The sequence below is a fragment of the Geotrypetes seraphini genome, chromosome 4 (genome assembly GCF_902459505.1).
Source record: "Geotrypetes seraphini chromosome 4, aGeoSer1.1, whole genome shotgun sequence".
In the NCBI taxonomy this organism is placed as follows: Eukaryota; Metazoa; Chordata; class Amphibia; order Gymnophiona; family Dermophiidae; genus Geotrypetes; species Geotrypetes seraphini.
In genome coordinates, this window is record NC_047087.1 from 237,928,991 (window position 1) to 237,952,136 (window position 23,146).

At 44.0% G+C, this 23,146-nt stretch overlaps 1 protein-coding gene across 1 annotated transcript in view; it reads left to right on the top strand.

The window, feature by feature from the left end:
• Positions 1 to 3,208: 3,208 nt before the first annotated feature.
• LOC117359534 (hexokinase-1) overlaps positions 3,209 to 23,146 on the top strand; it is a 118,170-nt gene continuing 98,232 nt past the window's right edge. Inside the window, exon 1 of the mRNA XM_033942488.1 lies at positions 3,209 to 3,271. Within this exon, the coding sequence (XP_033798379.1) occupies positions 3,209 to 3,271 (63 nt within the window). The remainder of the gene's footprint in view (positions 3,272 to 23,146) is intronic.

Genomic DNA, 23,146 nt, shown 5'->3' on the forward strand with positions numbered 1-23,146 from the left:
TTTTTAGTACAGGGTAGTGCAGTGAGCAGGCTACATACATGAAAGAACTCTAAGGGGCTGATTCTATAAAGGGCGCAGTGGCGTACGTAGGGTATGTAAAAAATAAAATAATAAACACTTTCAATGATGATTGATGCTGTGATGTCCTATAATATGATGTAAGGACAGCATAGGCTATTGAAAAACTCAAAATGAAGGGAAAAGCCACAGAAAAGGGACCTCCCACCTCCACCGAAGTGGTTTGTTAAAGGTGGTGGTATTAGCTCCGACACTCATAGATTTAGGAATAGATGTTCTTGGTGCGCACTGGTCAGCAGTGTTGTGGCCCCTCATAGGAAGATACTTGGCAGCTATCGTTTAGCTCATTAGAATCCAAAGTGGCCTCAACTTAAAAATTAATTATGACCACTGGTCTATATAATTTTGTGGGCACCAAAGACATCTAAATATTATTTTCTACTGCTTTTTCCATTTCTGAAGCATTTTCTGATTCTTTTTTTATTTTATTTTTTAATATTCTTTGTTCATTTTTAAAACTTACAATAATTGCAACAGCATCTAACATCAATTTATATTTAAATATATCACTTAATATCTTATTAAAATTCAAACATAAGAATACATATAATAATGACTCTTAAATCTTAGAACTCTTTAGGATCTTAGCACTTGTGCTCTGGATTGGCCACTCCTGGAAATAGGGCTTCATTTCTTATATTCTTATTTATCTTATTAAAATTCAAACATAAGAAGACATATAATAATGACTCTTAAATCTTAGAACTCTTTGGGATCTTAGCACTTGTGCTCTGGATTGGCCACTCCTGGAAATAGGGCTTGATGAATCCTTTGACCCAGTACTTCATTTCTTATATTCTTATTTATACAGTGGCTTTGTAAGAAGGGGCAGTCTATGCCATACCTTTTTAACTTTGATGCAAGCAGCCACCAACTTACAGCCCGTGTCGGCTTTGGCGCTTTCTCCGAGGTCACTTCCGGGACCCACGCCTAAAAAGTGATGTCAAAGAGAGTGCCAAAGCCGACGCAGGCAGTAAGTTGGTGGCTGCCAGTGCTGAAGTGTAAAAAAATATGGGGAAGGGGCGTGGGCAGTGGGGAAGAGGGCGGGAGAGGGGAGCTACTGCCCCGGGCACCGGTCACCCTCGCTACGCCACTGCATTTATACTTTGGACACTCACCCTGTAAATATCATTCTTTGGGGACTCTCTGGTTTGTACCACCTGCAATGGAGGGTGAAAATGACTTGCCTGGTTCACTGCTCTATTAGGCCTCTCCACTGGAATCAGATGTTTCGCCATTGCACGGACCCCATATTTACTCAAAACGTGCTATGGATGCCATACCCAGAATTAGGCCCTGCTGTTTTCCCCATGCTCCTTCTGGAGAAATGAAGTGCAGACCTGTGGAGTCTGATAGAGAATGGCACAGGGACAGGTACCCGCTGTTAACTGCAGGGTGGGGACAGGGACAGAGACCACAGAGCAAGGATGAAGACAGAGCCTATGGGGGCAGGGACAGGTGCAAAGTCCACGGGGACAAGGTAGGCATTCTCTAAGCCTGAAACTTGTATTAATATGTAAAAACTTAACACATCTTAGACAATTGGTAACTGAATTCAATGATCAAAAGCAGCTTCTGCAGTTATTTTTAGATTTAAATGAACTACTGTTAAATTATGTACATATGTGTGCCTTTGATGTGACATTGAGGCTTGTCTGCTGATCAGACTCCTAGCATCTGCAGCATCCTTCCATCATGTGCCCAGCTGCTCAAGCATCTTACTGTTACTGCAACAAATTCATCCATGGATGCTGGCATCAAGGAGCATTTCAAGTTATTTGTTAGTGCATTCAAGTAAACAGGTTGTTAGCTGGACAGAAGTGCAGGTGTTAAGACAGCTGTTATTATATTAACAAATTATATGAGGACGCAGAACATATAATATATTCATATAATGATTCAAAATGTTGTGTGATCATGGCACCGATGTACTCTCCTCTTCAAACCCATGAAGCATACAGGGATGGGGAGAGAGCCCGTGGTAACCGGGACAAACTGTGGTCCCTGAGTCACTCTCTAGTCTCTGGCATTGAGCTGGGGACATCTGCTTCTGAGGGCCATTTCCTGTGCCAAATGTGGAAACTCCTGCAGAACACAGAATACTTAGGAACAGTCATTTTCTCCCTGCACATGACTATGAGCAACTTCAAATCTCTTGCTTCTGACACTTCCTGTTGAGCTGTGTACTCAGGGTTGGAGTGGGGGGAGAAGGCACCGGTAGAAAGTGGTAGGGCACATAGTTTAGGTGCTGAGCACACCAAATATTGAACAAGCTCCTTCACTATAATCCAGGGAGGGGTAATTTTGTATTGTTTAGCATCCCCAATCATTCTGAAAATTGCTATTTATGGCAGAGCAGTTCTAGTTTGGGCAGTGGCTCAAAATCTCCCGCTTAAAAATGCCCCCCCTTCATTTCTGGAAAGATTAGGAGGCCATAAAGGAAGATGTTGGGCTGGGTTGGGATTAAAGGGAAAGTGAATGTAATTATGTGGGATGTGGGGGTGGAGGGGGGGTGGAAGTAGAGTGATAAATAGGGGTCCGTGGTTGGTGCCTACAAATGCCTATTTGCCTAGATCCTAATATAACGTTAATCGGTCCTGCTATGAAAAGGGCTTCGAAAAGCTCGTCTCTCATCTCAGCTTTTTATTCGTGTGTGAGAAGCGATGACAAGAGCGGGGCACGTTCGGCGACATTTCACAGGGAGGGGAGGGAGCACGTACGTGGGAAACGTGAGATGCTGTGTCCACTTTTTTTTTTTTTTTTTTGGGGGGGGGGGATTCCTTCCAGCTCCTTCCCCCAGCCGCCGCATCACCAGCGGGCCGGCCCCGAGTAGCTGCCGGGCAGAGGCTCCCGCAACCGCCCTTGTGCTGCAGAGCTCTCAGCGCGCAGCCAATCCCCGCGCAGCAAAGGGGCTGGTGCTATTACCCTGTCACCATCCCGTGCGCGCGAAGAAGCAGCGCGAGCCCCGGCATCCCCACGAGTCGCGAGCCGGCTGCCTCTCCTATGTTACAGCGTCTCGCGAGCAGGGACCGGCGAATCCTTTGCCACTCCGGCGGCGCGAGAGCAGCGTTTGCAGCTTTTACCGGCCCCCACCCCCGAAGACCAGCGGAGCTTCTTTTAATCAGGCAGGATGATAGCTGCCCAGCTTCTGGCCTATTACTTCACGGAATTAAAGGATGATCAGGTCAAAAAGGTGAGTGGGCGAAGGAAGAAGCACCGCGCCGTCGGGACAAAGCGAGGTCTTGCTGCGAGGTTATCCGAGCACTTTACACACATAATGCGTCGGGAAAATTGGGGACGGAATAAAAGCAATGGTTTCGGTATAGGGTAAAAACGGAATGGACTGTGTGCAGGGGAGGAATCGGGAACTCTGGCCACGGTCAGCAGCTATGCAATGTGCTGCAGTGTCCTTGAGAGCAGGATGTAGTAGATGCCCTTTCAATACTCTTCCTAGGCCCGGGATCCAGTGCTGCTGTGCAATGCACGCATGTAATGTACGAATTATAACTGGCTAATCCGAATGGGAAAGATCAGCAACTTGTTTTATGCAGGGGGGACTGAAGGCCTTGGGCTAAGCGTGTTTTATGAATATACACAGGCCGGAAATGCTGGATTTCTTGATAGCACGGCGGGGTCGGTTTTATCTGTGCGAAGTCAAAAGTGAAGCGACTGTTCACTCACCACGTCTGTGAAGCTGAGTGTGTGATGAAGTGGGATTAATTGCAGCCAAGATCGGAGGCTCTGTTATTAATGAATGGGATATTCATATTACACGCACTCGAGGTGTGCACCGCTGTTTTGGGGGTTTTTTTTTCCAGCTATGGGGAGACTGCATATTTTTTTTCCTTCTCTGTTGGAACCGGTTTCAAGGGCTGTGGCCCAAGATCTTGTTTTCCAATTTACTCAAGATTTCACTTTTTTTTTTTTTTTTAATATCTTCTTCCCAGTCTGTTCAGCTGAGCGCAAGAACAGCACCTGGTCGGACTGTAGCAGTTCATTCCAGAATTTGGCTAACATGAAAATGGTTATTTCAGTTTATAACTAGCAGGTGGTTGCAGGGAGACTGGCCATAATCGTGGTCTTGCACTGTACCTGCGAGCTTGTGCTGCAAAAACGTTCTATATAATCGCAGGTGGCCACCCTAAGGCTCATATGAATATGGTCTTCTGCAAGCACAGCTTGTGAATAAATTCATTTTGTTTAGGATTATTATTTCATAGTCAGAATCTGCCAAGTTTAAAATTATTGCCTGCCATTTTGTCAAGGTGTATTTTTTTTTTCTTCATATTATAGTGTGCATTGACTTTAGTTTAATGCTGTATTTCCTGTACAGTGTTATATTAAACTGCACTGAAGTATTTCCACTTGAATTCCTTCCATCTAAAAGTTGCTTGCCAGTGCACATCTGTCATAGGTCAGGATCACTGATGTAAAGGGAAGTTCATTCCTAATTTGGCAGTGAAATTGGACCTGTAAAGCTTCAGTAATAAAGGAGTACTTCTGTTAAGTAGAATATAAAAGTGATAACCTCATAATACATTCAGGTATATTTCTCCCACAATATTTTTTTTCCCCCAAAAATGAGCACTGTCTTTTGTACAAGAGTGACTAAATACATTCCAAGAACCCTTCTCTATTATTGTTTTCTGTAGTAATACATGGGATTGTGAATTGTTAAATGTAGTTTTAGTTCATGGCTTAGTTAAAATTGTAAGGAAGTTTCAGAAGCTATGGCATAATTTTATGACAGCTTAATATGTTTGTCTCACGATTTCTACTACCACTTATCACTTATAGCACTGACAGGCATACACAGCGCTGTATATTTTGACATTTATAGACGGACCCTGCTCGGAAGAGCTTACAATCTAACTTGGACAGACAAGACATGACATAGAGGGTAGGGGATGCAGAACCCAAGGTGAGAGGGTTTAGGAGTCGAAAGCACTCTCAAAGAGGTGGGCTTTTAAACAGGCCTTGAACACTGCTAGAGACGGAGCCCACCATAGTGTTTCGGGCAGCTTTTTCTTACAATAGGTACAGATCCACATTCATTTTACATATATACAAATTTATGGTAGTTTATTTTCAGAGTTAGGCTGTACCCTGCCTCTTCATTCTCTTCTCTTTCCTGTATCCTTACAACTTTGTCAATATCCAATGTGTTATCACGGTCACAGAAGACTTCCTGTTTAACTGTCTGAGTTGGTGCACAGTTTAATGTAAACAGATCGTGAGTGTAAGTATCAGGTTTGGCTTGTGTACATGGTGCCTAGGAGTGGCAGAGCATAGAAAAGGAAGTACAATATTAGTCCTTCCTAAGGTTGCACATTTCTGGGAATGTAATGAGGCAAATTCAGGAACATTTTAGACTTGTGAAACTTAATCTTCCAAACTGTGTAATTCACTAGTGTTCCTTCCCCGCCTGTTTCTTGTTTACTACTACTCTTTTAATTCATTCTATTCAAATGTAATATAGAAATCGGTGGATAAGTAATGTTTGTGTCTGCTTTTTTTCTGAACAATTCATTATAAGGCCAAGTTTAAAAGGAGCCGTAGAAAGAGCAACCAAATTTCTGTGTGTAAAGCAGTGTTATAGGTGTGAAAATTGGCATTTATAAAACTGTGCTCAGTATCCCTTAGATTCCACACTGATTCAAAATATGTTCTCAACAAAGGGCTCCTTTTACAAAGCCGTGTAAGGCTTTTTTTTTTATCACCAGCCATGGTGGTATTAGCTCTGACACTCGTAGAATTCCTGTGAGCATCAAAGCTAATACCGCCACAGTCGGCAATTTTTTTTTAAAAAACCTAACGTGGTTTTGTAAAGGAGGGGGGGGTAAATTAGCTAAGGAGCCAATTAGTGCCAGTAATTGGGCGCTAATTGGCATTATTTTGGAATTGGTTACATATTTTGCTATGCACTATATTCTATAACAATGCACACAAATTCCATAGTTCATAATACAAAAAGCATGACCATGAGAGGTCCATGGGCAGGTCAAGGGCATTCCTAAAATGTTCATGCAGTGTTATAGAATATTGGGAGTGAACACCCAGGGTGCCAGGAATTACACATAGTTTCAGCAGGGGTAATTCCAGGCGCCCAAATTCGGGCACCAAAATCACCACTCAGTGCTAATTCTATGGATGTACATTTTTGAGAGCCCTTTATAGAATCGCGTTGAGTTCCAATTATTGAATATAGCTCTGTGTGCGTAAAGTTATGAAGGTACAGCCTGTGCACATATAATTGTACCCCAGATGAAACATTCCAAGGGGAGGGGAGGAGAGTTTTCATTTATGCATCTGGTAGGAGTAAAGCAGTGTATCGTAAACTGTGAGATTCCTGGTGTGCCACGAGACACAAACGGGGAGGAGAGGGCACCGGCTGACTTCCTACAAAATGTTCCTTTCATGGTGAGAGGTACATCCTGTAAGCAATCAGCCGTCGCATCTCCTCCTCTCCGCGCCTCCTCCTCTTACACACTGGCAGCTCAGGAGGGACCCTGTCTGGAGGGCCTCCACGCACGTGTGGATGTCGATGTGATGATGTCATACTTGAGTGTGATGTCATTAGGTCGACGTCCATGCATTTCTGGATGTTGTCTAGCCGCGGCCCCTAAGTTTAGAGTGCCGTGGCTCTGGAGAGTTTGCGAGACACTGCTATAAAGCAATAGAATACTAGTGTAACAGGTGAGATATTGCATATAACATAAGCACAAGCTATTAGGCCAGCCACAGGGTTGGTGTGTGTGCACCTCTATTCCAGAGATTATATATGTAGCTTATAGTATTCTACAAATTACGCATACAAATTTTTGCTCTACCTAGAGCTGCTTATGGGTACGCCCACACTGAAACTACATGTTATGTAAGATATGCAAATATAGAAAATAGCATTTAAGTGGAAATTTGACATATACTGTACATGTACTTGTGCATACATATGTGCATATATGCTATTTTTTAAAAAAGATTTAGTCAAGTCTCTAGCTCCTAAATATAGGCATCTTCTTTATAGGATTACCCTGATCATGTGCATATTTTTTATTGTAATTCTAAGAAGTATTTTTGTCTCATTATAATTATTTGATAGTATTTTGTACTTTGATAAATTGACTCATAGAACAGGGATCTGCCCTATAATTTCCAGTTCTATTTTTCATACAAGTGCTGTAGAAAACCGGGTAACATGAGTAGCCAGGACATTGTCCTCACACTCATCCTCGTTTATATAAACACTATTAGATAGTGAAATGAAGGATTGGCAGACCCATGTTTGGGAAAGCAAGAGGTACAGTCTGGGATAGAGTGATCAGTCCTATGTAAAACTTCCCTAGACCCCCTTGTGAAGGTAGAAACAAGCACATCCAGAGCTAGATTTAAATTTTGGGCTCCCGGTGTGAACAAAGGGTAAGGGTACAAGATCTTCCCAAAGGTCATCAGAGGTGGGATCTTCCCCTTATCACCCCTGTTATGCAGTGCTCAAGGCTAGTTACATTCAAGTGCACTCAGGGCTGTGGAGTCGGTAGATAAATCCTTCGATTCCAGGTACCCAAAATTGTCTCTGACTCCGACTCCACAGCCCTGAGTGCACTTGAATGTAACTAGCCTTGAGCACTGTATAAGCCTGACCCATATTAAAAAAAGGAACACTATTCCTCTCTTATATGATACTTATTTGTTACCACAAAATGGTCTGAGGATACAAAAGTGGAAATGAACTGCACTGAGGATTTTGTAGACCATTTTAGGGTCCAGTCCAAAAGAAATGGAGTACAAGTCTCTTAACCTCATGCCTAGCCATGTCTTGGCTGTCATCATTAAGGCACTCCAAGGGCTTTGCTAAGGAACATTGGTGTGCCACATTGTACAGGCTGAGAAGCACTGGCTTAAAGGTTAAAGCAATAGACTGAGAACCAGAAAAGTCAGGGTTTAAACTCTTGTGATCTTGGGTAAGTCATTTCATCCTCCATTGTCTCAAGCACAAAATTAGATATTATGCCCTCTAGGGACAGGGAAATATCTAGTATACTGAAATGTATACTCACCATAGGCCTCTACTGAAAAAGTGATCTACCAACATTCCTGTGCTCTTTACCTTTTAAGCTCATTTTCCTAAAATGTTTCTAAATCTGTCTTGGATATCTTGCAAGTGGATTATAAGCCCTCGGGGGGAAGGGGGGGACAGCTATATACCTGCCATATATGAATGTAAAATACCTTGAGTTCCTGCTGAAAAGACATGAGCTAAACAAAAAAAAAATGTGATCACACTCTTAACTGGTTTCTGGGATATATTCTGGACAGACTGGATGAGGCAGTTGAGTTTTGTTTTGTTGGGGGGTTTTTTGTTATCTGTATGTTTGTTTGGGGTGTTTCAGTGTTCTTGTTAATTTACATGTATGCTTCTGCTATTTCAGCCTCAACACTAGCTGTACAACCTACAAATTATAAAGGGTCTGTTAATGCCTGTCCAGTCTTTCTGTTCCATCCACATTTTCCTCTGGCCTAGGTGAAATTGATTTCTTAAGCTGTTTGTTCTCTGCCTCACCCCCAAATCAGTGACACAGAACTGTGAGATTTATTAAATGGGACTCTTCCTTCTGAAGGACTTACCGACCTTGGCATAGCACAGCAACACTGTTTATTTCTAACCTATCCTGAGTTTTCACAGCTCCCTAACATTTGATTAACAATAGCATAGGACAGGAAACAAACTGGCCCAATTATTCCCATGGTATACATCTAAAACCAAAATGAGGATAAAGTGTGCAAACAAATACATTCAAGCCCAAGCAAGCCTGAGTGGCAGCACAAAGTTAGGGAAGAGAGTGAATACTTCTGGAGGGTCAGCCAGCCCTCACCTCCTGACATAACATGTATTTGAAGGTTGAACTTACATCGAAACAGAGAAAAATGAAGGCAGATAAAGACCATGAGGCCTATCCAGTCTACCCATCCAAATCAACTATCCTCTCCTCTCCCTTAGAGATCCTATGTACTTGTCCCAAGCTTGCTTGAATTCGGATGCAGTCTTTGTCTCCACCACCTTCACAGGGAGGTCATTCTCACCACCCTTTTTGTGAAGAATTATTTCCTCAGATTACTCCTAAATCTGTCCCTTTTCACTTTCATCCTATGCCCTCTCATCCTGAGCTTCCTTTCAACTGAAAGAGACTTGCCTCCTGTGCATTTATTCCATGGAGGTTTTTAAACATCTTTATTGTATCCCCCCTCTTCTGTGTTTTTTACATAAGAACATAAGCATTGCCCCTACCGGGTCAGACCAGGGGTCCATCGTGCCCGGCAGTCTGCTCCCAAGGGCTAGATTCTCCAAAATTTGAGTTAAAAACTGATTTGCCATTGTCGCAGCTGTTACTGTAGTGATTTTAAAAAAGCAAGTCATTCTCCAAAAAATGCTCATGCAAATGAGGTTGGCAGAGAATAGTGAAGGTTCGCTAAATTTGCATGTGCCCATCGCTGATGACAGCAATGGGCATATGCACAGAATAAACAAACAACCCCCCTCCCCCAAATTGAGCTGCCAATTTCAAGCAATACCCCCACCCCCGGCAGTGAGAAAGATGTACACTCCCTCCCACCGTCAAGCAATGCCACCTCGACACCCAACAGTGGGAGAGATGCCCACTCTCTCCAGCTGCCAAGCAAAGCACACCCAACACCCCCCAGCAGCGGGAGAGATGCCCACTCCCTCTAGCCGCCATGTAATCTCCCCAACCCCCTCCATGTACCTCTGACAACCTCCCAACCCCTATCCCTTACCTTACTTATGATGGATGGCCAGAGGGATGCCTACTCCCTCAGGCCAGCAGGCCTGCCTCTTCAAAATGGTGGGATTTCCCCTCCCCGGTGCATCCTGGGATGCACTGGGGAGGAGCCTGAGGCTCTGGCCCAGGTTCTTTAAGGCCCTTCCTGTAGTAGGAGCCTTAGGCATCTAGGCCAATAAGAGCTTTAGGCCCTACCTGGTGCATCTGGGGAGGGGCATGAGGCTCTGATTGGCCCCTACCATGTGAGGGGCCTTAAACAACCTGGGCTAATCAGAGCCTCAAGCCCCTCCCCAGTGCATCCCAGAAAGCACCGGGAAGAGGAAGGCCTGCCATTTTGAAGAGGTGGACCTGCTGGCTGGAGGAGGTAGTCATTCCTCCAGCAAGCTATGCTTATGTTCTTATGTTATGTTCTTATAAGTAAGGTAAGGGGGAGGGATGTGGCCGGGGGGGAGGGTGCTGCATGGTGGTTGGAGGGAGTGGGCATCTCTTCCATTGCTAGGGGGTGTCGGAGTTACGTTGATTGGTGGCGGGAGAAAGTGGCATCTTTCCCGCTGCCGGGAAGGGGGTGTCGGGGAGTGTTGCGTGGAAGTGGGAGGGAGGAGCATCTCTCCTGCTGCCAGGAGGGGTGTTGGAAAGCGTTGTTTGGCAGCGGGAGGGAGTGGACATCACTCCCGCTGCGTGGCAGGAAGGGTATCAGTATCAACAGATTATGTGATGTAGCAGGAGAGCATGGGCATCTCTTCTGCCGATCTTCAATTTGTTTTTATTTTGTTTTTAATTTGCATGGGGGTGGGCGGGTTCTGAGCTGTCAAATCTTATTTCCTGTTGGTGCCTGAGCCAATCAGTGCTCAGGCACTGATCAGAAAGTAAAGCAACGACAGCTCAGACCTGATGGAAAATTTTGGCCGCAAATGTGGCACAATGAGATTAGAGAATCACTCAGCAATTATAGAGAATCGCTCGAAGTGATCATTTTAATATTAATGACCTCACTGTACTACATTTGCATGGCAGTTTTGGAAACTCTTAGAAAACTCGGAAAAAGTCTCAATAAGCCATTTTGAAAATCTACTAAAATACATGCATGCTAAACCAGCTGGAACCGGTTTAGCGAGCATGTCAAAGGCAGATTTTAGTTTTGAGAATCTGCCCCTCAGATCTTTTAAGTATGTCCCCATATGCTTTATAGCAGTGTCTTGCAAACTTTTTCTGCCGCAGCACACTACACTGGGGGGCCATGTCTACAGGCCTCTCAGCATGCGAGTGTATCAACCAGTGATGTCACATGCATGTGTTTTACATCATCACCTCAACATCTGTGCATGCTTAAAGGCCCTTTAGACGCAGTCCTGAGCTTGGGGGCCTTCCAAACCCCAGACAAACTCCCGGGTTTGGAAATCCCTCCATCACTGGGGCCCCCAGAGCAGAGAAGAGGAGAGGTGCCAACGCCAGCAGTAACCAACTCATCTCTTGTGACACTCCTGGAATTTCAAAGATAAGAAAAAGAAATCCCTGAAGGGTATATACCACAGAACAATACTATAATATCAGAGCAATGTACTCAAATTACAAAGTTAGAAATATTGTACATATTTATTAATTTAAAATTTGCAAAAATATCACAAAATTTTCATAGAATAGCATACACAGAACACCATACAAGCACTACAAACAAACCAGACAAGGTATAACAACATAACAAACACTATCAAACCAAGCTGGAAAAGGCCACACAAAAAATCATACAATGATATATAAATATAGCTGTGTTCAAAAGTTCATAAATCACTTAGCTTAAGAATTCGAAGTCTTCCTGGAACAATGTCCAAAGCAAGCAATATGATTGTGGGTCATCCAGAAAGGAAAAAAAAAATCAAAAAACCAACATCTCAAATAGATTAGAGTTCAAATCCAATCTCCATATCACAAAGTGCAGATGCTAGTGCAAACGTGCTGTCAGTAAACAGTATAATAAGTTAGATAATCAAAAAAAGTCTCAAACCAAGAGGACAGAGAACCTAGAATTTCGCCACAGCACACAGTTTGCGATACACTGCTTTATAGAGAAGACCAAAAACTAAATACTCTATACTTCAATTAACATATCTTTGAAAAAGCAAGGTTTGTAAGGAGTTTCTAAAATCATTATAAATATAGGGAGGCAAAAGAAGATGAGAAATTCCCCTCCTTATTTTTGCTGCTTGATAGGCCAGCAGTGATTCGAGAATTTTTAATTGCTTTTTCTTTATCAAAGAAGGAAAAACAAAAGGGTGAATGGCAACAGCTAAGTGTTGAGCAGATAAACACCAGCTGAAAATAGTGAGTTTTTAGTAGTGATTTGAATTTTGGCAGGGAGAGTTCAGTTCTAATAACACAGGAGTTTGGCCAGAGATTTGGTGCCAAATAAAAAAAATGCTGATATCCTAATGAGAATTGCCAAAGTGAGGATGGAACTGTACACATCAACCAGTGATAAAATCAATGAATAAATATTTATTAAGAACCAATAAAACAGTCTGTTATATATTGAAGTAAACCCAGTAGTAGTAGTTCTACTGGGTTTAGTTTCAGGATACATTTCTCTAGCATTGTACCAGATTTTTCACTGAGGTTATGTCTGCCATCTACTGGATGTTTGTGCACCCCCTGAGGTAAGCATCAATGTCGAAACACGAACCATGTCAGGTATACAAAACAGTTGGAGAAACTGGGCCTCTTCTCCCTTGAAAAGAGGAAACTGAGAGGGGACATGATCGAAACATTCAAGGTACTGAAGGGAATAGACTTAGTAGATAAAGACAGGTTGTTCACTCTCTCCAAGGTAGGGAGAACGAGAAGGCACTCCCTGAAGTTAAAAGGGGATAGATTCCGTACAAACGTAAGGAAGTTCTTCACCCAGAGAGTGGTGGAAAACTGGAACGCTCTTCCGGAGGCTGTTATAAGAGAAAAAACCCTCCAGGGCTTCAAGACAAAGTTAGACAAGTACCTGCTGAATCGGAACGCACACAGGTAGGGCTGGTCTCAGTTAGGGCACTGGTCTTTGACCTGGGGGCCACCGCGGGAACAGACTGCTGGGCAGGATGGACCACTGGTCTGACCCAGCAGCGGCAATTCTTATGTTCTTAATATATAACAAGAGTTTTTTTGAACCAATGAAGCCAAACTGAGTTTTTTTCCTCCACTTTTTTCTTCTTGTTCTTTGGGCTTCTGTTCTGTAGTAGTTGTTATTTCATGTCATACACTCAAGTCAGGGGGGTCCCTAGTAGTAGTGCTAATAGAGTATGATTGTTGATACTGTATTAGTAAATTACCCCACATTTTACAAAACCGTAGCACGGTGGTAACAGCTCTGTTGCTCATAGGCTTTCTGTAAGCGTTGGAGCTGTTACTGTTGTGGCCTGCACTAAAAATCACGCTACACTTTTGTAAAAGGGGGGAGGGGGTCAGTGCTTGGCCACATCAAATCATAAAGGCCCAGACCCCTTAGAACACTTAGGGCCCCTTTCATAAAGCTCCAGTAGAACGATTGCCAGTGTGGCAAATGTGACAAAGCCCATAGGAATTGAATGGGCTGCGTCACATTTGCTACATGGGATTTGCTACCTTGGCTTTGTAAATGGGGCCCTTAGAATGCACCAGATAGGGGTTAAGTATAGGAGTTTGAGGAGGATTGAATCTTTGTAAAGTATAATGCCAACTGTGTTTTAACAATATACAGTAAACTAGAACCTGAGCATCATTTTTATGCTCTCTGATTTACATTCAGGTGCAAGAAGTAGTTTCCTGTCCCCGGAGGGTTTACATTCTTAAGTGGAGGTTTAAATGGCTTGTCAAAGACCACAAGGAGTGTCACTGGGATTTAAGCCCTGGCTTTCTTGGTTCTCAGCCCACTGCACAACAGCTAGATTACTCCAAAATACGTCAAAAAATACATGATTTGTATTCAATTAAAGATGCCTTTCCACAGTTTATGATCAAAAATTCATGAGGAAATACTTTATTGGTTTATTTCACAGAAAGATGAAGTCTACAGCCTCCCTGTGAGCTCCCTGAGCTTGAAACTGCATCTGCCATTTTTCAATGACAATAGATAACTCATGAAAATAGATAACAATAGATAACTCATGAAATAGAATTTCTTAATTATGTACAGTATTCTGTATCTAAAACTCTTTTTTTACATTACAATTAAAATACATTAGCTGGTTTAAAAAAAGATGCCTAAATAGCCCAAATTAGAATATGGCTTCCAATCTTCTTGTTGCCATGGCACTGTGCAGCTGACTGTGACAAAAAAAAATTCATGAATCAGACTCCAAGTCTTTCAAACCAGTTGCCTTCATTTGAGTGCTTTTCCTACTGATGCTTAGGATAAGGCAAAACCTTTGGTTGTCACACCTCTGTTCAAATCTGTGCATTTCTGGGGGTTATGCTTAACTAATAAAATTGCTTCCAGTATAAGATCTCTTTGGACACGTACCAGGAGGATATGAGGGGCCGCTGAAAAGTTCTTAGCCCAACCATGATCTGGAGCAATGAAACATATAAGTTATTCCACACTTTTCTTGACACTTTTTTCGTTTCATTTCATATAATTGAATCGAAAAGTGTCATGAAAAGTAGAAGCTAGTGCTTAAATTTCTGAGATGATGGCTTTAGTTCTGCAGGCTGGCTAGAGCTCGCAGACCCTGGGTAGAAGGAGTCTTAGTTATTGTACCTTAGGGCATTAGAACAGACAAACTAAAGGTTCTCCTCCAAAATGCAAAGAATACACAGCTTACAAAAAAATATGACACATTGTGATAGCTATCTCCTTCTAGCATTTGTTTGTACAGTTTGTCACTTTTGTTTTGCTGTAATGGTTTAGTATGTTTCTTTATAGCAGCGGTCTCAAACTCGCGGCCCTCCAGGTGTTATTTTGCAGCCCGTGGTCTGGACGCGATGATCAACTGACTCCCTTGCTGCAGTTGATTGTTCCGGTCAAAGCTGCAGCCAGTGGCGGCTCCTTGCACCATCCACACCAGCATTTCTCTTCCCCCTTCCTTTCCTTGTGGAGCAGCAGCGTGTCTGGCCGGCTCCCTTGCTCAGTCGATCCATTCAAAGCCGCGGGTGGCAGCTCCTCGAACTATCCACTCCTGCATCGGAAGCCTCTCTGATGTCACAACATCAGAGAGGCTTCTGATGCAGGTGCAGATCTCGTGAGAAGCCGCCACCTGCAGCTTTGAACGGAATGATTGACTGAGCAAGGGAGCCAGCCAGACACGCTACTGCTCCACAAGGAAGGGAACGGAAGGGGAGGGGAAAGAGAAATGCTTCTGCTGCAAAGGAAAGAGGAACCCTAGGGAAATGCTACTGCTGCTGCATAGGGAGAGGGAGGGAGGGAAGAAATGCCTCTGCTGCACAGGAAAGGCGGAAGGGAAATGCTGCTGCTGCTGCTGCACAGGGGAGGGGGAGGGAAAGGGGAAGAGAAATGCTTCTGCTGCACAGGAAAGGGGGAAGGGAAATGCTTCTGTTGCTGCTGCACCCAATTGGGGGAAGAGAGGGAAGGAAGGAGAAGGAAGACAAGGAAGAGGAACAAGAGATGCCAAGTTCATGGGAGGGAGGGAAGGAAAGGAGATACCAGACCTTGGAGGGGGAGGGAGAGATGCCAGGGCATGGGGGAGGGAAGGAGACAGATGCCAGACCAGGGAAAAGAAGGAAGAAGGGAGGGAGAGAAAGGAAGGAGAGAGATAGGAAGGGAAGGTAAGACATGGAAACGTAGATTTTGAAAAGAAAACAGAAAAATCGAATATTAAGTTAATGCCAAAGATGGATGCAAGGTAGAAAGTGAAGATGGAGAGAAAAACAGTCAAAGGACAAGAAGGCCCTGGAAACATAGTTAAAAGCACAGAAAAATAAAGTCACCAGCCAACAAAGGTAGGGAAAATGATTTATTTTCAATATAGTGATTGAAATGTATCAGTTTTGAGAAAGAAAAGATATTAAACTTTAAATGTGAGGGCAGCAGAAAAAATAGTTAATGTCTTATTAAAGAAATGACAATTTTGCATGAGGTAAAACTTTATAGTTTATATATCTTTCCTTTTAACTGTTAAAGGAAAGTTTTATAAACTATAAAGAGTTTTACCTCATGCAAAATTGTCATTTCTTTAATAAGACATTAACTATTTTTTCTGGGGCCCTGCAAGTACCTACAAATCCAAAATGTGACCCCCACAAAGGGTTTGAGTTTGAGACCACTGCTTTATACCATTTATACAGATAGCTTGAAATGGGACTGTAGTAGCGGACTTTTGTCATTGAAATGGAAATTCCAGTGCAAAGGGAACATGGGTCTCGATCAGTGGATTATCCATCTTTAACGCGAGTTTTGCAGAAGGAATCCTCTACAGCTTTTCAGCTCTGCTTCCTTGTGTCAGTGGGCAGTGCCCCATCTCAGTTTTTCCTTCTGTAAATGAGTTGAGAAGGTTTATTATTTTTTGGATTTTAGTCTGAACTTCCAAGCTTTAGATTGCTCCAGAGGTTCCCAGAATTTCTGTGACATCTCTGCCTGAGAAAAGATACAGTCTCTGGTGCTGGTGCCGGTGCCCAATCGGGTAAGAGTTGTATATGCGGTGCTGGGGGGGATGTAGGATCGCGGGGGAGGGGGGTGACGCGAGCGGGGGGGAGGATGCCGGTTCGCAGGGGGAATGCCGGATCAGAATGTAAAAAAAAATTGTAAAATGCGCTCACCCGTATAACGCGCATGGTTATGCACGGTTTGTAAAATCGTGTATAACGCGCGCGTTATATGCGTTAAAATATGGTAGAAATGACAGTACAAACAGACACTGGTTTTGGGTCCTCAGTGCTAGCAGCAGGCTCACCTGCTCTGTCTTAGACTCAGGGGACAGCTTTGGTATTTTCCTCTGCTCAAGGCACATGTTCCTTTTGCATTGGAAGGGAATATTAGGTTCTTACCTTGATATTTTTCTTTCCAGTATAAAGGCCAGTATAAAGGAACATGAGTCTTGATTCCTATCCTGTTGAATATCAATTTAGCCTGCTTCCTATCTCATACATGTATGTGTGTCTCCAAATGCTTGCCTTAGAACAACCAAGAGAGCATAAAGAGCAAGAATAATAAGTGATGAGATTGCTCACTATGGCAGAGTCCATGGGAGAGCTTATAACACCTGTATAAATGTTCTGTTTGCACTTAGATAGATGGTTGTTTGGTTCTACCCTGTTTTTAAAATTTTATTTTCATAGTTTATTTAATTAATTATTTTGTTGCAGAGCAAAAAAGACTTGACTTGGGGCTAGATTCACTAAACTCACTGATTGTGTCCCGACCAGTTTGAGAGCATTCCCCAACCCGATTCACTAACCTTCTGCCTAATCAATCTCCCACCCAATCCGATCCGCCCATGCAAATGAGGGGAAATGGCATGCATAAGTAGGAAGCCATCAATTCATTAAACAGAAGAAGGAACATCAACTGGGTTTGCTGATCCGAAATGAAGCGACTGCTGAGGACCAGTCGCTTTACTGTCTTTGCTGGCTCTCCTGCTGTCTGCCACCCTGAAGTCCAAAACAACTATCAAAATAAAAAATAAAACTAAAGAGCGAAGGTCCAGCAAACCCTGCCCTGCCTGCATGTTCTCCTCCCCTTTTCTCAGGACCTCTCCTTCTTCCTCTCTCTGGCAATGGCAGAGCTTCCTCTCCCTTCTCCCTGGGCTCAGAGCAGTGGCATCCTGAGGGAAAGGGTGACAGCGGGTGGGGTGCAGGTCTGACTTCGGCTGCCAGAGTTATGGGGAGCTGAAGGGAAAGGAGACAGCATCGAAGGCTGTACCTCCCCACGATCCAGTAAAGTGAGCGAAGGAGATGGCCAGATAAAAATACCCAGAGTGAGCGAAGGAGATAGCCAGTGCAAGCCTGTGGTTTTAACCTGCGGGTTTAAAGTGTGTTCTGTTCCTGCACAAGCGTGTTCTGTTCTGGCTGCTCTGAAATGATTCCTTTTAAATATGTCCACTCGTAGGGCCAGCAACAAGTAGTAAATTGCAGCCACACACACCCCCTTTATTTTGACCTCACTTCTGCAAAGAGCAAGCGCATGCGCAAATCTCATCTACAACCAACAAAGATAATATGCGCATGCGTCTCAATCACTCTACAACGATCCATGGAATCGCTGAAGGGCATGCATCCGATCAGATCATTTGCATGCTGAAGCTGTTGTGAATTGGTCGCTCAGCAAGACTTGGCCACGAATTGCCCAACAAAGATGAGTTTAGTGAATCTAGGTCTTGGTCAGGGAGTTCCCCATGACCTCCTTGTTATTTCTCCTCTTTTAGGACTGATCAACTGCTTTGGTATGAACTGGGAAGATGGGGCACTACCCACTGACACAAGTAGGCGGAGTGTCCCGCAAACTTTGTAAAGCCACGGCACAGTAAACATAGTGGCTGCAGCTCGAGGCATCTGGAAGTGCACTGACATTGACATGATGATGTCACATGCATACATGATATCATCATGTCAATGTTGATGCATGCGCGAAGGCCCTCCATACGGGCCTTTGCAGCCTGTGGGGGGGTTCACGGCAGGGAAGATGTACAGAGAAAAGGAGAAGCACTGGTGCTGGGTGATTGGAAATTAGCTAATGTTGTTCCTCTGCATAAAAAGGGTTGCAGGGCAGAGGATGCGAATTATAGACCGGTGAGTCTCACATCAATAGTGTGCAAACTCATGGAAACACTAATTAAAAGCAAATTGGACACGATCTTGAATGAAGGGAATCTTCGGGATCCCAGTCAGCATGGATTCACCAAGGGTAGGTCCTGCCAATCCAATCTCATCAGCTTCTTTGACTGGGTAACAAGAAAGTTGGACTTGGGAGAGTCTTTGGACATGTGTACCTGGACTTCAGTAAAGCTTTTGACAGTGTCCCACACCGCAGGCTGCTAAGCAAGATGGAATCGATGGTGTTAGGAGAGACACTAACTGCAGGGGTCAATGATTGGCTGAGTGGCAGACTTCAGAGGGTGGTGGTTAATGGTACCCTCTCTAAAACATCGGAGGTGACCAGTGGAGTGCCGCAGGGCTCGGTCCTGGGTCCACTCCTTTTCAACATATTCATAGGGGATCTGACTCAAGGGCTTCAAGGTAAAATAACACTATTCGCCGATGACGCCAAACTATGTAATATAGTAAGTGAATGCAGTTTACAGAATTATATGGCGCAGGACCTGCTTACATCGGAAAGTTGGTCCTCAACCTGGCAGCTAGGCTTCAATGCTAAGAAATGTAAGGTCATGCACCTCGGAAGCGGAAATCCATGCAGGACGTACTTCTTGAACGGAGAAACTTTAACTAGGACTTCAGCAGAACGAGATTTAGGAGTAATCATCAGTGCAGACATGAAAACTGCCAATCAAGTGGAGAAGGCTTCATCTAAGGCAAGGCAGATATTGGGTTGTATCAATAGAAGTTTCATCAGCCGAAAGCCTGAAGTCATAATGCCGTTGTACAGGGCCATGGTGAGACCTCATCTGGAGTACTGTGTGCAATTCTGGAGGCCACATTACAGTAAAGATGTGCGCAGAATTGAATCGGTTCAACGGACGGCCACCAGGATGATCTCGGGGCTCAAGGGTCTCTCGTACGAAGAGAGACTGAACAAATTGCAGCTCTACACTCTTGAGGAACGTAGGGAGAGGGGAGACATGATCGAAACATTTAAATACCTCACGGGACGTGTCGAAGTGGAAGATGATATTTTCTTTCTCAAGGGACCCTCGGCCACAAGAGGACACCCGCTCAAACTCAGGGGCGGAAAATTTCATGGCGACACCAGAAAGTATTTCTTCACAGAGAGAGTGGTTGATCATTGGAACAAGCTTCCAGTGCAGGTGATCGAGGCAGACAGCGTGCCAGACTTTAAGAATAAATGGGATACCCATGTGGGATCCCTACAAGGGTCAAGATAAGGAAATTGGGTCATTAGGGCATAGACAGGGGGTGGGTAAGCAGAGTGGGCAGACTTGATGGGCTGTAGCCCTTTTCTGCCGTCATCTTCTATGTTTCTATGCCTACAGGACACACTTCAGATCTCAGGATGCACACTAGTGTGCCATGATACACTGCTCTAGAGGATTCCTTCTGTAAAGCTCACAGGTCAGGACTCGTGTTCCTTTATACTGGAAAGAAGATTATCAAAGTAAGAACCTAATCTTCCCAAAAGTTTGCTGATATTTACTGAACATTCTGTCTCCTACTGAAGTCATGATTCACACATGCATCTCTTACCAGTATAAGGCACCTCTCACTGCCTCCCTTCAAGCTGTTCTTGATATATTCAGCAGATGGATATCCTGTGTGATCTAGATTTAATAACGGTGGCATACTAGAGTGGGTATAAGGACATTCAGGCTCATCCACACGAGGAAGTCAGAGCTTCCAATTTACCCAGTTCCAGGAAGGAGATTTTGGACTAGTCCTAGATTACTTCTAACCTCATCCTGATTCATTATGTAGAGATGTCAAGTTACTCAGGTCCAGGCTGGAGTTCATGAGACAGCCCTAGTTTTGAACTTACATCCCAAAGCAGTGTGGGATTTGAAGTGCCTGTGCCTGCCTTTTGCGGTTCCCAAAACACACCCTGATGGAGTGGTCAGAAATACAGTACTCGGCATCTCTGATTATGAGATTTGCAGCACTGATTTCAGTGGGGAGAATTAGGCACTACAAATCCTGCACTGCTTTGGAATGTAAATTTAAAACCAGGAGCAGGCCAAAAGTTTCCATCCTGGAACTGTGTAACCTAGCAGGTCTGGGAAGTAGTTCAGGAGGTTTATTGGAGCTTTCAGGTACAAACCAGCTCAGCTCAGTTTCTAAAGTAGGAACGCAGGAACAAAAGCACAGCTTCTTGGCAGCAAACTCAACATGAAAAAAAAAATGCAGCTTTTCTTCAGCTATTCACTTAACAATTAATGAAGCAGAAGTTTACCAGAGTTCAGAATCTCTAGCTTCCACAGGCAGCAGAGCTGCCAAGTTACTCATTCCAGTAGGGAGATGTTTTGGCAGGTCCTGGTGCATTATGTGACCTCCAGCATTTTTTTTTCAACAGATAGGATTATGGACTACAAGTACTAAAACTAAACTAAGCTAAAACTTAGTTTTGTAAACTGGGTCATCAGCCAGTTTGGAGCTCGACTCGGTTAACATTAAGAATAAAGTAATACAAAAGAACGAAACAAGGGAAAATCTAATTTAGGAGAGGTAGAAGTAATTGATTTCAAAAATGTTTGGCGAATAGAATTGTCTTCAGAGCCTTTCTAAATGATAAGAAGGGCCTAAACTTCTTAGTGAGAGTGGTAAGTTATTCCAAAGCTCTGTTAGTTTGTAGGAGAAAGAATGACTAAGTTTTCTGATAGATTTATTTTTGCCTCTAAGAGAAGGAAAGGAGAGTTGAATTTCTGAGAGCTTCTAGCCAGATGAGATCTACACACATTCTAATCCAAAGGGACAAGAGTAATAAAGAGGCCAAATAAAATCTTAAATGCAGTACAGATGCATTTAAATTGAATTCTCAGATGAACTGGAAGCCAATGTAGTTCTCTAAGTAGTGGGGACACATGGTCAAACTTGCTCTTACCTAAAATGAGTCTGGCAGTAGTATTCTGAATTAGCTGGAGCCTCTGCAGGCTAGCCTTGAATAAGCCCACGTACATTGAGTTGCAATAGTCCAAACATGCCAGAATAATTGATTGAACCAAAACAGAAAAATGCTGTTGGTGAAAGAGCGCTCTAACTTTCCTCAAGACACGGAGACTGAAAAAAAACATTTTTTTTACAAGGGAATTCATTTGATCCTTAAATGTAAGTGAAGAATCAATGAGAACGCCTAATACTACACTTATTTGGGATGTAAGTTTAAAAACAGGACCAGTCAAAAAGTCTCCCTCCTGGAATGGGTGGCTTGGTAGATCTGCTGTCTGTGGAAGCTGGAGATTCAGCATCTCTCTTTAGTAGAGGGCAATTTAATGTTCAAACCCTTCCTGATTCTGGGTGTGTCTGCATGTGGTTGATGTTCCTCAGGAACCTCCAGCATTTCTGTCCCAGCTTTATCCTATGCAGTCTGGAAAGGTTCAACCCTGACCTGCCTTAAGCTGCCATGCATTTTTCCTATAACACTGAGGGGAAGATTGTCAAAACTTAATGGTAAAATCCAACGGGCTGCTACCGAAGTCGCTATTATAATGATTTCAAAAAGGCGAGTCATTCTCAAAAGACCCCACATGCAAATGAGGTTCGCGGATGTTCACATAGGCTCGCTAAATTTACTTGAGATAAGTCACTGGTGATAGCGATCAGCACATGTGCAGAATACACCCGCATATTAAAAAAAAAAAAAATCACAGATCAGCAGGAGAGATGCCCACTCCCTCCTGCCGCATTGCACAGTCCCCTGCCACTACTACTACCACACACACATCCATAGCGGGAGAAATGTCTATTCCCTTCTGCTGCGTTGCACAATCCCTCAACACTGTTCCCTCCCCCTCCCCCCCCCCAACAGCAGGAGGGATGCCCATTCTCTCCTTCTGTCACCCATCCCCTGGCCCATCCCTACCTTATTTATTTAATTTTCTATACTGTTCTCCCAGGGGAGCTCAGAACGGTTTATTCAGGTACTCAAGCATTTTTCCCCTGTCTGTCCCGGTAGGCTCACGATCTATCTAATGTACCTGGGGCAATGGGGGGATTAAGTGACTTTCCCAGGGTCACAAGGAGCAGCATGGGTTTGAACCCACAACCTTAGGGTGCTGAAGCTGTAGCTTTAACCACTGCACCACACTCTCCCCTATTAACGAAGTCCAGCCGGAGAGATGCCTATCCATCCTGGTGGGTAGGCCTGCCTCTTACAAAATGGCAGGCCTGCCCTTTCCTGGTGCATCCTGAGATGCACTGGGGAGGGACCTAAGGCTCTGATTGGCTCAGGCGCTTAAGGCCCTTCCTAGGAGGAGCCCTAAGCATCTGGGCCAATCAGAGTCTTAGGCCCCTCCCCGAAGGAGCAGGTTTACCATTTTGTAAGAGGCAGGCTTACCAGCCAGAGCAAGTCCCTCCAGCCTGACTTCATCAATTAGGTAGGGAGGGGGCATGGGGGAGTTGTTGGGGGGGGGTTGGGCGAGAGCGAGTAGGCATCCCTCCTGCTGCAGGGGCGGGGGGGGGTAGTAATATCATGGGATTGTGTGATGCAGCGGGAAGGACTGGGCATCTCTCCCGCTGTG